The 19,827-nt window shown below is 31.5% G+C and overlaps 1 protein-coding gene across 1 annotated transcript; it reads right to left on the reverse strand.

Annotated features, from left to right (window-relative positions):
- Nucleotides 1-9,826: 9,826 nt before the first annotated feature.
- On the reverse strand, nt 9,827-19,223 carry LOC139502619 (uncharacterized). Its single transcript, XM_071292151.1, has 5 exons — nt 19,153-19,223; nt 16,094-16,195; nt 15,111-15,138; nt 12,075-12,175; nt 9,827-11,004 (listed from the first exon to the last, which is right to left on the reverse strand). The coding sequence occupies exons 1-5, from the start codon at nt 19,211-19,213 to the stop codon at nt 10,046-10,048; spliced, it is 1,251 nt and encodes a 416-aa protein (XP_071148252.1). The 5' UTR covers nt 19,214-19,223; the 3' UTR covers nt 9,827-10,045.
- Nucleotides 19,224-19,827: the final 604 nt, after the last annotated feature.

The raw sequence follows: 19,827 nt of genomic DNA on the forward strand, positions 1-19,827 counted from the left end.
AGAAAAAAGATAAACATTTATTTTTCATTACAAATTTTATTTGTTACCTTAAGTAGTTGTTACTTTATCTTATGGTACAAAAATCATTCCAAAAAATCAATTCGTTTTGACCGCAGGTGTCTTTTAAAAAGTAGATATTATTAAAAACTCGCCAAATTATCTCCCTTTGGTGCAAAAATGCCATTTTTTGGCATTAAAATTGAAATATCTTTTTTAACTCATCGGTAACCTAAGTCTTTTATTGTTGTTTTCGAATAAGCTGTACATAAAATAAATAACTGTAAAATTTGAGCGATTTCTGTAATTTACTTCTTTTTTAATTTCGATATTACCGCTATTTCTCCTATTAGTCCAACAGAAAAAAAGGACATTAACAAAAATATATGCTTCTTTCGAAGGCAGATTGTAAGTGTAAATGAACGGTGACCCCATTTTTTTATTTCATTTTTCTATTAAGTTTAAGATAAAGTTCATTTATAGAGAAATATAGCGAAATCTTAAATTTAAAAAAATGATTTAGACCCGCAAGCCCCCTTAAGAGTCAATTTTGTTTTGCAATATTTCTTATCATGTTTATTGGAAAATCACAACATACTTTTTTTGGAAGATGACTTATGCATTTTCAAGTAAGTTTTAAAAGCTATTATGATTAGCTACTTATTACCAAAAGAAGGTGACATATACCTCATTAACGTTATAGTTCCAAAGATGCATGATAGCAGATATGTTCCTAACTACAATTCCATCCCCTTTTCTCGAATGTCACTTACGTGATTAGACGTATTCACGTGTATGTACATACATGAGCGACATGACCGGTGCCACAAGTGGAGCCGGGTCTGCTTACCCTTCAAGAGAAACTGAGTTCACACCAAGTTCGCTATAGGGTTTCGTCCAGTGTTTACTAACAATATTATTATTTCAAAGTGTATACATCAAATACGAGTAAACATCACAAATTTACGTGCTTGGTAGAAACAAAAATATCAGAAATGCACCTATTTTATAGACTAGAAAAATGCCAAAAAAGATAATATGTACAAACATTACTATCGGAATTTAATATAAATACCTGTTGTCAAAGTGTTACAATAACTCCATGTCAGAATAAAAACTACTTCCCATGGTTTCTTCATTCTTCTATTTGCATAACTAAATATCTTATAAATAAAGTAAATTATTTGCATATAACAATTTGACTGATCTTTAGGATTTGATGTTTTCTATGGATGGACATGATGGAGTAATACAACTTTGCTCATTTTCTGTGGTTTTAATGACCGTTCCTCTTTAAACGTCAGTATTAATAACGGTTGCTTTTTCAAAAGACACTCTATAGTAATATAGAAAAGTACATTTACTGGGTTTTTTTTTTAACCTCAACCCTGGTTTGCATAAGTGTGTTCACAACGTAAATTGTCTGCAATTTATGTGATAAGTCGACCTTAATTTAACGTTTTTGTTGGACATGTTTCACTATGGTTTTGATGAAATAAATAAGCTTTACTTCTAAGCATTTTTATTAGATTTTGTCAGATCATTTTACAACCAGAGTGTTACTAAAGCACATTATTCTTAGTACAACATCACAAAAAAAAAACTTATACCATCTGTGTTGCACATATTTTCTTGTGTAAAAAAACATCAAATCTTTTCATACTGATCTGTAACACCTGTTTGTGACCACTTATATACAGAATTAGATTTTTTTATATAAAAGGGATAATAAATCTCTAAAATTAGACCAAGTTGCGTTTTGTTTGATTAATGTGACAACCGTGTAACCTGTGACAACTATAAGGTTGAATGTGGACAGCAATAATATAAAGATCATCTTCATTACATAAAAACAACAAAAAAGCTGTTAATTAAGTAATATGTGCAACAATACAAGTTTTAATGTATAGATAATCATTCAAGCAACGATATATCTTTGTCATGCATACGTTGTACAGAAAATACGTCGTACTTACTGTTTTACAATGAAACTATATAATCAAGATATCAATTGCATTTCATAAATTGATTGAGTTGCTCTTTTTGTTTCCGCTTTATTGATATAGGTCCTTCAATAGTAATATAATGTGACAGATACCCTATCAAAGTACTATATATTAAGGCAATATCAAGTTTATTCGGAAGTATTTATCATTATATATTGTCGGATTCAATTTGACAAATTTACTGTGGACCAGTTTTATTATTTAAAAATTTTGGAATAGAGTTCCATCTTGTTAAAAATGATCGAAAGGTACAAATAAGCAAATATCAAATTATAAGTTTATTGAACACGGACAACACTACGACATATAAACAATACAAAATGCAAACAGGAGTACACAAACATAAAAATAAATAAGGAGATGTGGCATGATTGCCAATGCAATGCAAACTATCTATTAAACTTCAAATGAGGTGGATTTCAGCAATTGAAAACAATACTACGGTATTGCAAAATTAGAAATCAAATACCTTATTGTCGGCTATAGAAACCCCCGACATGAAAATATATGACAATTCAATTGAGAAAACTAACGGTCTTATTTATATCAAAATAATTTTTCGAAAAACAAATATACCAGACAAGAAACTAAATATGACAACTACTAATCTACTAGCTTTTAACTTGGGTCTGACACATATATAAACTTGCTGGTGTTTATCTTGTGTTTTGTAGCTCAACCATCTTCTTAACACGGGATGGTAAAACAGTAACAATGAATATATATGAACCTTATCGTAGTCTCACTGGATAATGAAATAAAATAAATGCAATGTTTATAAAACTTTCCATTTTCTTTAATACTAAGCAAATTTCTTTATTTAGCATCTCGGAATTTTTTGTTATCAATACTTTTCAACTTTGTACTTTATTGGTCATCTTTTATCTTAAATGATTTGAGGGTCCTTGGTGAGTCTTTTGTCGTATACAATTGTAACCCTGGTGTTTATACTATATCATTCTCATCTTGATATGCATGTAATATTTGTCATTTGGTGTAAAGTGATAATTTATCATAAACATCACAATATTGTATAGATATCACAGTACACGTTATTACACTCATGAGATACATTTACTGTTATTTGAGATGTTAACTCAGCTTCTCAGTTCTATACTTAGCATATTTATTTCACATACAATCAAGTACTAACTAACAAAGTATAAACATTTTAAGATACATAACCAATCTGACTGATTTAGAATATTTTATAAATGATATTATTTAAGGTCTGAAATCGACACGAACAATTTATTTGTCATTGTTTATATAATTACATATCATGCTTCCACTTAATATACTATCTTTTTGAGTCCGAAGCAAAGTATTATAATTATATGAAAATAATAAGTAATTGTTTTTTTTATTTTTACGTTTGATTATCAATTTGTTACGTTCTAGTACAAACGGTTCAGTGTTTATTTCCTTTATATATTTTACACAATGAATACAATTTCTTAAAAATATTTTTGAGTTCAAAGTTACAATTTGACCTCACTGATTAATACTCTGATTCAAAATGATCTTAATGTCTAACGAGTGCATTTTGACCGAAACTTTCTATTTTGTATTACTTTATGTGCTTTTTTTTAAAGAGAATTAAAGATATGTTTTTGGTATAACTTAGCATGTACCTCGCTATAATATAAAAAAAATGTAGAACTTAAAACTGATAAGTCGGAAGGAACAAATTAACCAAACAATGTTGATAGGTTATGAAGCTGATAAGATATGCAACACTCAGAAACGTGTCCTCCCCCCCCCCCCCCCCCCCCCCCCAAACGTGTCCACATGACGTCACTGAACTTCAAAACATGTCAAGTTGTAAAACAGCACCAAAGCTTGTCATTTGAATAAACGCCCAAACTTGTCTATTTAAAAAAAAAACACCCAAACGTGTCCAATCCCCCAAATGTATCCATATTTTGTTTTACTGGAATTTTCATTCGTGTCAATATCATAAACACATGAAGATATTAAATCAGACATCTCTTGTAGGGAGAAGCTCCAATTCTCAGCGCGTTTCTTACTGAAGTCATAAAAAAAACTTGGTTTTTACTAACTCTTAATTCTTTTTAGATTAAAATCCCAACTAGTGTTAATCCCGAATAACCGTTAGAATTTAGGTCCAATCTTGAATTCCCGGTATGATAAAATAACCTATCTACAGTATAAATAAGAAGATGTGGTATATGATTGCATCAACTTCCGAAGCAAGGTTGTCGACTCTCCGTACTTTCCTGAAGTCCTGTGTTTAACACCCTTGAATTGATTGCCGAGTTTATGAGCTTCGGTCCTTGCTTATAAGTTGATGATTGCATACGAAACAAAAATTAACAGTTACTAGATATGTCACCGTACCGCATTCAACAATGAGCAAAGCCCTTACCACATAGTCAGCTATCAAAGGCCCCGAAATGACAAATGTATTTATTGCTAACATGATATCTTTCAAAAAATGAATAAAATAGTTGGCACTGGACGTTATTTCTCTTGTTCGTGTGTCTTTAATGATGTTCGAAACCTAAAATCTATTAAAAAACCTGATAACCAAATGATTTTAAGAGCTTTTTAAATATCAGAACTGTCGGAAGAAAGGAAGTCTGTTTGGAAATGTGCAATATTTGGATTAAGATAAAAGGCATCACCGGAGCTTACTAGTACAAAATAATTTACATATTAAACGATTAATTCAACAGTACAAAGATTCTATGTATGTTCGCTCTAAATGAGCATGAAATATTTGCAATTGGACAATAATCAATGTCAGTGAAAAGTCGATTCATATGTTACAGATTAAATTTGCAATATTTTTGAATTTTTATGATTAACAACTGGCATTGAACAAACTAATGCTAATACATGACCACTTTATCAACTACATTCCCTATCACAGAATTGCCGTAAACGTTATTGATTTGGGACATGCATGTATTAGCGCTAAAAGACGTGAGACGTGAGACGTTCTGGCGTGTGATAATGGACTCGTTTTGGCGAATAACAATTATCGGACACGTTTGGAGGTTATGGAATCGGACAAGTTTGGTGAATAGTGAATATTACGGACACGTCTGGGGAGAATAGACACGGTTTGGGGAATTGGACATGTTTGAGGGGAGGACACGTTTGGGTGTGTTACAGATATATTTGATTTTTCAAATGGCAGAAAAAGGCTGACTCTGACTTTTAGCCTATATTTGCATAAATTTTGTGTTTTTTTTATGTCTCAAATCAAATGAAAATTAATCTAATAAAAGCTTTTATTTTTGCACCGTTTAAGTGCTTAAAAATGTGTGTTATGGGGCAAAATATGTTACCCTGTAATGTTGGAAAAACACCAAGAAGTCAGAACATGTGCATTGATTTCATGTATTAAGATATGTCATCACTTAGTTTGTGTTAAAATTCGAAAGGATTCCGTTGATTTATATTTTAAATTAAAAGATATTTATCGAAATGTAAATCACTAAAATAGATTCATTTGAATCTTAATGAAAAATTCAAAATCATTTCTTTGCTAATTTTCACTATTTTAAAAATATATGAGTGAACAATTAATGGGGACAGAGAACATATATTTGTTTTTGATAAATAGGGTCCCTTATATACATATAAACATAACTATGAATATATCAATGCTGTTAAATTTCTTTAATGATTTGAATTTCATTGTTGTTCCACTCTTAAGTATACGAAACGTGCATCAAGTGTTAGACATAAATATACTTCACCAGCTAAAGAAGGTTTTGGAGCTTTGCAACATGTTTAGCTACGGAGACTTAAATTGAGTGGTTGCCGTATACTGCTGTATATCAAGATCGTTTTGCGTTCCTAGTTTTGTACCGAAAACAGGCCGTAAGTATTCTTGCTTAAATTGTTGTATATTTGTATCTGTGGGGCTTTTAAAAGCTGTTTATGTGGTATGGCTTTTACTCAGTCTTGAATGCCGAATGTTGACCTTTATTTGTTTATCTATATGTCATTTGGACTCTGCTTGAGAGTTCTCAATGGCATTCAAACCATATCTTATTTTCATATTGATGATTGGTCTTGCATCTTTTGTGAGTTGTTTTCACCACTGTTTCAATGCCAATGCTAAAACAAATTATCCTTATAAAATTATCAGTCCGGTGCACTAATAATCATTGATATGTTCATTTAGAAAAACAATATTTATATATAGATTTTGCAAAATTCGAAATATTTTTTGTTTAACCAAAAGTACAATTAGCCTTAGTCATATTACGCACAACGGGTTGTGTTAATTTTCAAGTTTCCTAATTTATGATGCAACCATATAACGGCTTTGAAATCTCTATTCTCAATGAAATTTCAGGAACATCCCATGAGACTTATAGTTTGCACTTTTAACATCAATTTGACCTTAATCACATACACATAACATACGTTTCCCCCGATAACAATGCATAAACAAAACAACTAATTAACAAGTACTTCCCATTATTTCTCAATTGGGACTTTGTACTTAACGTATTGTATTTGAATTATCAATGAAGTCAGTTTCATATATTGTTTTTAACCATTCTTATCAAATTAGGAAATAATCTTTTTTGTTCTGAAGTACGTATTGTTTGTTCGGTGACATTTAAAACATAACATGTCGTCCCTCTTTTATAATTTATTTGGCCTTATAAGATAGTACTATTTACCAAAGTCATCTTATATTGTATTGTATTAATAATACACGATATGACACTCATGATATATATGTAAGATGATATTAATGATGTGTACTTAACTCTACATTGATTTATCATGAATGTATCACACAATCAGATATATAAGTATCTGTACAAGTATAAATTGATATATAGTTTAATACATAATTAATCTGACTTTTTCAAAATATTAGCCAGACGTCACAGTTTTGAATTCGGCACTAGCAATCAACAGCTAGATCATGTGTAATATAATTACAGAGTATGCTCTAATTTTATTGTATTGGAATACTGTAACTTTGAGTCATAAATAATGTATTTCAGTTCAATAAAATTGATAATTTTTTTTTGTTTTTCAATATAACGTTTGATTATTCATTTGTTTCGTTTCTGGTGCAAAAAAATCAGTAGAAGTGTTTATTTCCTTTATCATGTTAATATTTTTTGTACAATGAGTACAATTATTCAAAATATGTCACAGGTTGACCTCAACTGATTTAATTGTCTGGTTAGAAATTAATCTGATGTCTAACGAGTGCATTTTGGATTGAAATTTTCCATTTGTATTTTTTTCTCTGTTTTATCTTTTTTAAGAGAATGATAGAATTGTTGTCTTAATGTTAATACTAATCATTGTTAACATCCCGACCACGTTTATCTAATATTGCTAATTAATTAATAATGAATATTTGAATTGATTGTAGGCATAAAGATACGTCATCATAAATTTTGTACCACAATTTTCATGGATTTTGCTGATTTTGAATTTAAAAATATTCATTAAATGTAAATCATAGAATTTGGAGTTTTTCTGTTATGTATACGAAAATTGCGTCACGTGCTCAACATACTTCATTAGGTAAGTTGAGGGTTTGGGGCCTTTAAACATGTTTAACATTGTCACATTATGTAAAGCAGGAGCTTTAACTCATCGGTTGTCGTTTGTTTTGTATATCATGATTGTGTTTCGTTTGTTTTTTTGCACGTTTGGTATTTTCGGGGCCTTTCAAAGCTGTCTATGCGGTATAGGGTTTTCTCATTGTTGAAAGCCGTTCGGTGACATAGGTATTAACGTCTATGTCATTTGATCCCTGATTTAAAGTAGTCTCACTGGCAATCAAACCACATCGTATTGTTATATTGATGATTGGTCTTGCATATTTTGTAAGTTGTTTCTACCTCTGTTTCCATGCCAATGCTTATATGATTTGAGAAATAATTTGATTCGACTGATATACAAGTGAGAGGATTAGCTATCTATAAAACCAGGTCCAATCCAACATTTTTTTACATAAGACAATGCCTTAACCAAGTCAGGAATATGACAGTTGTTATCCATTGTTATCCATTAATTTGATGTGTTTGAACTTTTGATTTTGCCATTTGATAAAGATCTTTCCGTTTTGTGATTTCCTCGAAACTCAATATTTTTGTAATTTTAGTTTTTGATAATGACTTTGCAAGCTTTATTTTCGATGAAATTTCAGGAACATTACAAAATATTTCTTAGTGTGCAATTTTAAGAGCGTTTTAACCCTAATCACAGATTTATAACACACACGTGTCCTCTTGTTTGTTTCCAAAAGCGATCAATCAAATAGCCTAATCAAAACAATATATTTACAAATACTTCCCGCTATTTGTCATATGGGAAATTGTTCTGAACGTATTGTTTTTGAATTATCAATGAGGTCAGTTCAATATATTGTTTTAAACCCTTTCCTGTCAAAAAAGGATATAAAATATATTGTTCTGAAGTAGGTATTGTTTGAAGTTTAAAATATTACTCGCCAATTACAAGCACTAAACTAAGTTATTGAAACTAAATAAAAATACTAAGTTCACATACTAGGCTATTATTTAGGATTTTTTTTAAACTTATTAGTTGGTTTACATAAGGAATTTGTTACATTGATTTTCCCATAAAAATAAGGCACAATTTTACATCTTCTAACATACTTTAACTTCTTCGATTATACTATTGGACACAACGACTACGAACAAACTGAACTTTTTTCTTTTTGAATACAATCAGAACTATCGTGGTTATCACTTTTATCCTTGATGTTTTTGCTTTAGTGTATCCTTGAATTCCTACTGGAATTTCGATTGACCATAGTTAGTGTTGGAGCACCATAGACTTTTGTGATAGAGTAATCCGTTATACTTACTAAGTATATTCTTTATGAATGAGACGATGGGGTATAATTGCTAATAAGACAATTCTCCAAAAGAATTAAAATGACACATAAATTAACAACTATAGGTCACCTAACGACCTTCAACCATACCACATAAAAATGATAAAAGGCCCTGAAATGGCACATAAAAACATCGAACGAGAAAAACTAGCGGTCTGATTTATGTGCAAAATGATTAGCGAATGTCAAGTATGATGTACAGCAACAAACGATAACCACTGAATTGAAGGCTGCTGGCATGGGACAGTCATATACAGAATGTGGTGGTGGTTAAATTGTTTGAAGAGGTGCTAATTTTCCCTTAACCTTGGACGGTGGTGTAGCTGTATAAAATAAGAACAATCAACAAAAAAGGTTCTTAAGGACTTGGCTTATCAATACAATTCAAACAAAAACACAGAAAAGACGTGGCAGGGTATTTATACATTCGAATAACAAAACGACACCAAGTACACTACGGAGAGCTAGTCTAAAATGGTTTGTACTTGAATCAGGTCATGAGTAATTTTCGTATTAATTGTTTGCCTTTTGTCCAGGGCCTTATATAGCTTGTTTTGACGATAGGTTTTCGGCATCTGATTTTCGTACATAAGCTCACTTCTATGTCATCTGATCTCTGTCATTGGCAATTATACCACATATAAAAAAGAAGATGTGGTATGAGTTTCAATGAGATAACTCGCCGTTCAAGTCACAGTGAGTAAATAAATAATTAAAGGTCGACGTAAGGCATTCAACACAGAGTCTTGGCTAAAAGTTGAACAACAAGCTATAAAGGGCCCAAAAATGACTGTGTAATTCAATTCAAACACGACAACTAACGGTCACTTATGAACCACATCAACTTACAACAACCAATGAGCAAGATCACCTTTAACAATAAGAAAAACCAATAGTCAAGGCAAGCTATAAAAAAAAAGAAATGACAAATGTTTCTAATCAATTAAAACGAAAACAAGATTTTTTTTTAATACCAAAAAGTGTATGTAAGTCATAAAATGTGAAATAGTTTGGAAATTGCAAGATTTGTCTTATAATGCATTCCAAAAACATAAGTTTTAACATGTAAGTCAACATTTAAAGAAATCTTATTTCAAAGCGCAATGTGACCCAAAGAAGAATGAAGGTGTTGACAACGATTCACTTTAGTCAAACCTTTATTCTATTGTTTTAATGACAAGTTTATGTATTCTTCATCATTCTGTGGTAGATCAATATTTGACCGGTGAAAATCGTTATCTGCTTTGGTGAAATCAATCTCAACATATTTCAGTTTAACATTTTCCTCACTGTAATTTTCTGCACAATGAATATCTGTATTATCTGGAGAACTAGGTGTCAAATTATTTTCACAGGTAGAATTAAGTTTCTCATCAACTTTAGTTTCGTCATAATGAGTTTCTGTTTTATCTGTAGAAGAAGAATGGGACACATTTTCTGCACGGACATTTTCATAAAATGCATCTTCGGCTGTATCTGTAGCAGGAGAAGGGAGAACGTGTTCATCACCGTCATTTTCATAAAAATGAATCTCTGCTTTACCCGGTGAGGAATACGGTATATCATTTTCTTGGCCGTCATTTTCATAAAAATTAGTTTCTGAATTATCTTGTGCGTTGTAGAATTCTATATTTTTATTACAGATATTTTTTGTAATATCCGGGAAAAAATTAAGTTTCACATTTTCTTGGCCGTCATTTTCATAAAAATTAGTTTCTTTTTTATCCGTAGAAGACATAAGTCGCATATTTTCAAAACTGTCATTTTCATAGAAATGAACTTCTGCTGTATCAGGTAAAAACTTCAGATTCACATTTTCCTGACCGTCATTTTCATAAAAATGAGTTTCTATATTATGTGGTAAGTATTTCAGATTCGTATTTTTTTCACAAAGATTTACATCAACATGACATTTTATTTTATTCGGTGAATATTTCACTTTTATATTTTTCTTTCTGATGTTACTGTCAGTTTCATAAACATTAATTTCTGTTTTATCCGGATTGGAATCATGTTCTGTGAATTCAACGCAATTTCCACAAGCACCATTCACACATCTAGAAACAGTTGAACTATCTGTTTTGGAAGATACGTAAACATGTTCGTCTTTCATTGTATTATCTGTAATTAGGGAAATCACGGCTTTGATCGTAATTGAAAAATAACAACACATACATACCATGTACAATTTTATAACTCATCGTCAATTTGTAGGGAAAAAAATAATTGTATTCTAAAAAAAAACGTCATTCTCTGGCCTTTAACGAAATTTTGTAGCATTTGGAACTTGCTGATTCGCATACGTATATCGTAATCATTTTGTTACTTTGAATACAGATTCTGCGAAAACATCCGTTACTTTTGAGATAGTTCACAGTTATTTGAATAAAGTTGACTTAATTTTTTACTAAACAAGTAATGTTGTGCACCATTATAAAGAAATGCTGTTTGATTGCCAACAAGAAAACTATCCATCAAAGTTCAAATACCGTGGATTTTAGCATATCGAGACAACAGTACGTCCTTAATAAACAAAGAAAACCCCATACTGTATAGAAGGCTATAAAAGGCCACGACATAAATATATATACGAAATAATTAAAATGAAAAAATAACATCTCCTTTTATAACAAATCAAAGTATAACAATTAGTTGGATTCGAGCGTCACTGATGAGTCTTTTGTAGACGAAACGCGCGTCTGGCGTATGTACTAAATTTTGTCCTGGTATCTATGATGAGTTTAATGAAAAGGCTTAACTCGACAGATCGGTACAAAAATAAACACAGAAAAAGAAAGCATAGTCAAGGCAAGGCATATATCCATTCCTCATCCCTAACAAACAATTAAGACAGTAAGTACAGATCTGAAAGTACTCGTAGATCAAGACAGCTAGTGCAAGGCCAATAACAACTGATAAAACAAATATGTATTTAAGACTATAAAATCAACCAGTACACATCAACATTACTTTTGTTCATTTCAGGTATGGTTCCCACGAATATGATTCTTCAATTTTCGTTGTAATGTTTTGTAATTGCTATTCTTCGTCCTATATTATTTGAGATATGTTTATTTCTGTATTTTTGAATATGATTTTATTCTCAAAGTTCAAAGCTACAATAATCGTTTTTTCCGTATTTAATTAAAAAAAAATTGCAATACTCTTACTGTTAATTTTAAATGTCATACCTCGAATTATAGGTTGCATTTCTATTCCGTCAATTATTTCTACAAATTGAGCATTTTCAGAACCTCTCCCTGATACCTGTTTTTTCATTAAAGTTCGTATTCTAAAATTGAAATTGAATTAACAGTTATCAAAGGTACCAGAATTATAAATAACAGATTATCCTCGTCGAACCATTTGACAAAAGTAAAGACTTCGCAATCCAAACTTCGCCAAATTTTTTTGTGATATCAAGTTTTCCGGGAGGGTTAGCAGATCTTGTTCCACATGTTGCATGTGGCATGTTGCCCATGTTAGTAACCCAGTAACAAATCTAATTTAGTAAATTAATATTTTCCATAAACATATCATTGCATACGTCATCAACAAAACATAAGTAAGACGCGTTGATATTAATCACACTGACCGAGTCGTTAGATATTAATCCCTGTGCCTACGACACGTTTCTATGTAATAACTATCATGTTTGAAAGTCAAATGTTGGAAACTCTTATGATCATAAAAATCAAACAGTCTGTTCAAATATCATCAAACAATAAGCGAAATAAAACTAGAGGCTCTAAAGAGCCTGTGTCGCTCACCTTGGTCTATGTGAATATTAAACAAAGGAAGCAGATGGATTCATGACAAAATTGTGTTTTGGTGATGGGGATGTGTTTGTACATCTTACTTTACTGAACATTCTTGCTCCTTACAATTATCTCTATCTATAATAAACTTGGCCCAGTAGTTTCAGTGGAAAATGTTAGTAAAAATTTACAAATTTTATGAAAATTGTTAAAAATTGACTATAAAGGACAATAACTCCTTATGGGGTCAATTGACCATTTGGGTCATGTTGACTTATTTTAAGGTCTTACTTTGCTGTAAATTATTGCTGCTTACAATTTATCTCTATCTATAATAATATTCAAGATAATAACCAAAAACAGCAAAATTTCCTTAAAATTACCAATTCAGGTCAGGGGCAGCAACCCAGCAACGGGTTGTCCGATTCATCTGAAAATTTCAGGGCAGATAGATCTTGACCTGATAAACAATTTCACCCCATCAGATTTCCTTTAAATGCTTTGATAAGCCAAAAACTGCATTTTACTCCTATGTTGGTTTTTTTTTGCTGTGGCGGCCATCTTGGTTGGATGGCCGGGTCACATGACACATTTTTTAAACTAGATACCCAAAAGATGATTGTTGCCAAGTTTGGATTAATTTGGCCCAGTAGTTTCAGAGGAGAAGATTTTTGTAAAAAATTACTAAGATTTACCAAAAATGGTTAAAAATTGACTATAAAGGGCAATAACTCCTAAAGGGGTCAACTGATTATTTCGGTCAGGTTGACTTATTTGTAAATCTTACTTTGCTGAACATTATTGCTGTTTACAGTTTATCTCTATCTATAATAATATTCAAGATAATAACCAAAAACAGTAAAATTTCCTTAAAATTACCAATTTAGGGACAGCAACCCAACAACGGGTTGTCCGATTCATCTGAAAATTTCAGGGCAGATAGATCTTGACATGATACACAATTTTATTTCATCAGAATTTCTCTAAATGCTTTGGTTTTTGAGTTATAAGCCAAAAACTGCATTTTACCCCTATGTTCTATTTTTAGCTGTGGTGGCCATCTTGGTTGGTTGGCGGGGTCACCGGGCATATTTTTTAAACTAGATACCCAAATGATGATTGTGGCCAAGTTTAGTTTAATTTGGCCCAGTAGTTTCAGAGGAGAAGATTTTTGTAAAAGATTACTAAGATTTACGTAAAATGGTTGAAAATGGACTATAAAGGGCAATAACTCCTAAGGGGTCAACTGACCATTTCGGTCATGTTGACTTATAAGTAAATCTTACTTTGCTGAACATTATTGCTGTTTACACCTTATCTCTATCTATAATAATATTCAAGATAATAACCAAAAACAGTAAAATTTCCTTAAAATTACCAATTTAAGGACAGCAAATCAACAACGGGTTGTCCGATTCATCTGAAAATTTCAGGGCAGATAGATCTTGACCTGATAAACAATTTTACCCCATATCAGATTTTCTCTAAATACTTTGGTTTTTGAGTTATAAGCAAAAAAACTGCATTTTACCCCTATGTTCTATTTTTAGCCATGGCGGCCATCTTGGTTGGTTGGCGGGGTCACCGGGCATATTTTTTAAACTAGATACCCCAATGATGATTGTGGCCAAGTTTGGATTAATTTGGCCCAGTAGTTTCAGAGGAGAAGATTTTTGTAAAAGCTAACGACGGACGACGACGACGACGGACGGCGGACGACGGACGCCAAGTGATGAGAAAAGCTCACTTGGCCCTATGGGCCAGGTGAGCTGAAAAATCACAATAGCTGATAAGTTTGTTGATGCATTATACGATGCACTTACGAAATTCAATATAATCTTTAAAAAGTAAAATGAATATATGAAAAAGAGAAAAACAAAATCGAAATGAAACTGGCATCTTAATAGAAAAAATGAAGAAGTTCGCAAAAATCACGATTATTTAAAGAAAAAATACTAAGCAAGAAAGAGTGGAAAACAACAAATATAGAAAAAAAAACAATTTCAAGTAAGGTCAAGAAACGATTTTACAATCGTCATTTTAATAAATTTGTATGTTCATCCCTTTCAATTTTGTGGGTGCGACTGCTGCATTAATGCGGCATTAGCCTGCTCTTTTACGAAATCTAGAAAGGTATATTTTACTTTTGGTAATACTTGGTTTTCTAAACAGACAAGCATATGATAAAACAACTTATAAATTTCTATGTTTATGATTGTATTCAAATGTTAATTAATTGATAGTTAAAGAAATGTTTTCAAAACGTTCGATGGAAAACATTCTTCTATACGCAGGACAATTATAATTAGAAATGCCAGGATGCTAGTAGTTTTTACATATTTTGAATAGATATTTTTGGAATGGTGAATTAAAAATAACGGACACGATTTGAAAAATACTACGAAAAGCTATTTTATCTGTATTGTAACTGATGCAGTTTCTTTTAAGATTATTATATATCTTGCATACCTCTTTTTGTGGCTTCTCTTAAGATGTCCTGTTATAATAAAAAAAAAAACAATAAAAGAGAGTAAATCAAAACGATAATAACTTTGCCATATGTTGTAATTGTATAAAAACAACGCTCGGAACTTTGTCATGCAGATTTATATCTATATATGATTACTATAACGGGAGCTTGGTATTTGTTGCAAATCGTTGAAGTCTATGTAAATGTTTATCATATTTATATATTGAAGTTAACGAAGTCAAGATGCAAGGCAATTAATTTGATACACCATATGGGCGTTTCGTCTCAATTAAACTCACCAGTGCGGTTTGATACAAAAATACAAAATTAAAGTTCATTCAAACCGCGAAATAGATGTAAACTACGCTAGGTCAATTTGAGTTTGCGTTTGAATAACTTGATGTAAACCGTATATGGCTTTAATTTTTTTATGTTGTACAGAAAAGCTGTCTGATAACTTTTTACCACAACGTTTTTTTTTTATTTGGAATGGGTCGAGCGCACTAATTTCGGAGTACACACTTAGTCCATGATTTTATGTTTGGTTCGTATTGCTCCATTTGCATATGTTTCTGCAATGTCTTTGTTATTTTTGTGGTCGTTTCGATATTTTCCTGTTGCTATTTGGCTATGTTGTTCTTTGATTGTTTTACTTATATTAATATGGTCACTTTTGCGTGGTACAGTTCTCCTTACATTGCACAAACAAGAAATTGCACGACTAATAAACAGGGATGTAACATAATAACGAATATGTGAACTAACTATACAAATCAGTTGAAAATATAAATTGACTCACGAGATCAAATATGAAAGCATAAAACCAAATGACAAATTTCTTAAACACCTATTACTGATTCAATTATACTCGTTTTTGTAACTGAGAGCTACGTCAAAGCCCTATTTCAACAGTCGATTGATAATTATCTATTTTTGGTTGTTCGAAATGTTTTTAATTCCGTACAATACAAACAGTACTTACGAACATATGCTGCCACTCCAGCAATTAGTACCACAAATGTAATCAGCAATACGGTGATAGTGGAACATTCACAAATATTCTCCTTTGGTAAAGTATAACTGGCTGCAAAAGAAATAACTTTTTGTTATGTTATTCAAGTTAACATTTCATTAATTAAACGTAGACATAAGGATTAAAATGTTGTACGCTAATTGCGCGATCGTCTACAAAAGTCTCACCAGTGACGATCGAATCAAAAATATTAAATTATCAAATAAGGCCACACCAATTTAATTCCGTGTTCGACGGATCCGCCCGCACTTTTTTTTTTTTTTTTTTTATATTCCCGCTTCCCGCATCCGGATATGTAATCGTGTCCATTTCCCGCACCGTTTTTTTGGTAAATATTATTAGGTAGCAATACACAGTTAGGAGTTTAGTTTCGCATTTTGGCCCCTGTGGATTTTTCAAATAGGAAAGTTATTGTGTAATAAAATTCATTTTTAGACAGCTGAATACTAATTTAGCCTTCAAAGATGGTTTATAACAGCATCAAGATTGTTTTTAACATGTTTTATGGGCTATTTTCTGTTTGACAATCCGTATTTTCATAGCTTGACCGGCCATCGGTCCAGAAATTAATGTAATGTTTACAAACACTTTTTTTCTACACGAAGTTTTTGACGCAATTTTACAAAAAAATGAGACGAAAGACATATGATTTTCATTGGATCTACTGAATGATATATGTACACAGTTTCAGAAAAGGTATTACTTCAAGCAATTGAAATTCTACTTTTAGCCAAATTTTGGGGAAATATGTGACATCTTTTCCCCCCTTTTTGCAATATTTTATAGCAAATAAGTGCAGATTGTTGCCATGGATACACCCAAAAGAAATTATATTTTACCATTTTATATACTGGATATAAAATCTATGGAAGATTCTGATTACATACATATGCACATATATGACACAAACAGTAAGCTTAGTATTGCAAGAAAGCAATGAAAAGGGGATGGTAAAATTTATGAGCGCAAATTTTAATATTTTTTCCTAACTGTTTATTGCTACCTTAACAGATATTTGCACTTGTTTTTATAATCACAATCTAACATGTATTTATAACGATTTTAAACATATTAGCACCCAAGTACACTGTGTCATTGTCTGTGATAATATTTGATTCAACCTGAAGCCCATTTATCCCGAATGGGAGTGCTCCGATATAAATAGAAAATACCTGTACAGAACAAAACATTGGTTTCCTTCCCCCTTACTTAGATTCCCTATCAAAACATGTTCGTTGTTAAAAATAAACTTCAAAGAACTTCGGAAAGAAATGCCTTCAACTGCAATATGCTGGCGATACAAAACTATCCATACCCCCTGTATGTTTATGCACCTGTCCTGATTGATTCAGGGGCCTGTCGTTCAGCAGTTAGATATCGTTCGTTGATGTTCATAAATATTATTTGGTATTTTCCCGTTTGTCTATATATAAATTAGATCGTTGGTTTTCCTGTTCGAATTGTGTACACTTATAATTTTGGGGTCCCTTATAGCTTGCTGTTTGGTCTGGGTCAAAGCTCTGTCGTACGTACTATGACCTGTATTTGCTATTATCCCTCAGAAGGGCACATATGGGGTCATTTTACTGTTGTAAAAAAGAAACTTGAAGAAATACCAAGGGTTTGCATAGTGTTACTATACAAATACTTTGAAGAACTTAGAAAAATTTACTAAAAGAGAGGAGAAATACATCATATTTAAATAATTTTAAACAACATTACTATATTCTTAAAGAGAATTATTTATGATATTATTTATTTTGAATAATATTAAAGTAAATGTGTTAACATGGCCTAAGTCCAGGAATATTACAAAATTCTTGGGCATGTTTTGACCATTTAATACCAGATAGATATGTAGTTCTTTGCGAAAATATGAGGTCTTTTGTACTAAAAAGTTTTATTTACAAAAAAATATATTGTAACTTATATTGACCCCTCATAAAAAGGATATTTATAAAATTGAGGGGTTGTTCCCAACCAGATTATGACTTGGATGGAAAATTGTCTCATTAATTGGCACACATACATATACCAAATCTAATTATTCAATTATTTATTGGTGAACAGGGAAAAATACTTCATAAATTAAAGAAATACAAAGTACAAGTGATAAATCAAGTTTTAATATTGTCAAAACCTACTATTTTATGTTTACAAAAAAAAAATATAATCGCTCGCCTTTACTTTTCAAGCTTTGCCTCAAAAATTTGCAAAATAAATATTTTTTTATTAAAATTTTCAAATCGCTCGCTCGCCCTAATTTTTGAAGTCCAAAAATCCGTAGAACAAGAAATTAAATTGGTGTGGCCTAAGGCACTAATTTGAAGAGCAGTAAGAAACCGAAATTCAAAAATATTTTTTTCGCAAAATACCGCTCCGGTAATGTACTTCATATTTCTAAAAACTCAAAATTAAAAAAAAATCTATAAGTATGAGTAATTATCAAACAACATGATTACCTATCACTTCAACGACTACACACGTGATACTAGTGAAGCTAGCTGTATGCATTCTATTGTTTGTATTTCTATGACTTATAATTTCAGAACGCCCAATTTTTATCTTTAATATTAGCATGATTAGGTGGTTTCGTGAATGTTGCAAACGCAAGATTGTTTCTACATTTCAAATAGTGACCGAAGATAATATACACCAATAAAAAACATTATATATAGCTAATACATGATGAAAATATACATGAATATGTAGTACACATGTGAAACCACTACAAAACAACAGCACAATTCAAACGTTCGAATAACACACGGTAGTCTACATTAAAGCTTCTCGTCTTTATAAGTTGTGATTGAACTAGAAATCACAACGGAAATACCGCAGTCAAAACACAATGCTGAAGAATAGAAAAGAAGTGGAAAGATGTTTTGTCCAAATATAAACAATGATCAAAATGTACTTAAAGACCCAAAATTTTGGATTAGCTGCTTCCTCATATGTCCGCTATTATATATGTCGTTGTCAGTCCAACAAATGACACTCATACTTACCAGACTCTATGAGACGTAAAATATGACAGAATGATATACACGCTAGGCGATAATTCTTCATCTTTGTTACTGAAAAGTTCAAGGTTGTCAATCAATGGCCACAGCTACACTGTTTTGAATATGATTCTATGACAAATGAAATGTACTTTGATTGAAACTCTTTCCAATATAAACATAATTTCTCATTAACAAGTACAATGTATTAAAGCATTGCTTATGATATAGTTTTCTTTTACATTTTTAGACTTTAATCGTCAAAGAAACGTATGTTAATAATTGTTTGAATTTATATGGTAAAATTGAGAATGGAAATGGGGAATGTCCCAAAGAGACAACAACCCGACCATAGACAAAAAACAACAGCAGAAGGTCACCAACAGGTCTTCAATGTAGCGAGAAATTCCCGCACCCGGAGGCGTCCTTCAACTGGCCCCATAACAAATATATACTAGTTCAGTGATAATGAACGCTATACTAATTTCAAAATTGTACACAAGAAACTAAAATTAAAATAATACAAAACTAACAAAGGCAAGAGGCTCCTGACTTGGGACAGGCGCAAAAATGCGGCGGGGTGTATATTTTGCGTCCGTTGATGAGCCGACAAGTTTCAGAATGCTAAGAAGCATGAAGTATAAAGTATAAGAAGTGTAATTTACATAGGTATAGCACAAG

The sequence above is a fragment of the Mytilus edulis genome, chromosome 14, assembly GCF_963676685.1.
Source record: "Mytilus edulis chromosome 14, xbMytEdul2.2, whole genome shotgun sequence".
NCBI classification, from domain to species: domain Eukaryota; kingdom Metazoa; phylum Mollusca; class Bivalvia; order Mytilida; family Mytilidae; genus Mytilus; species Mytilus edulis.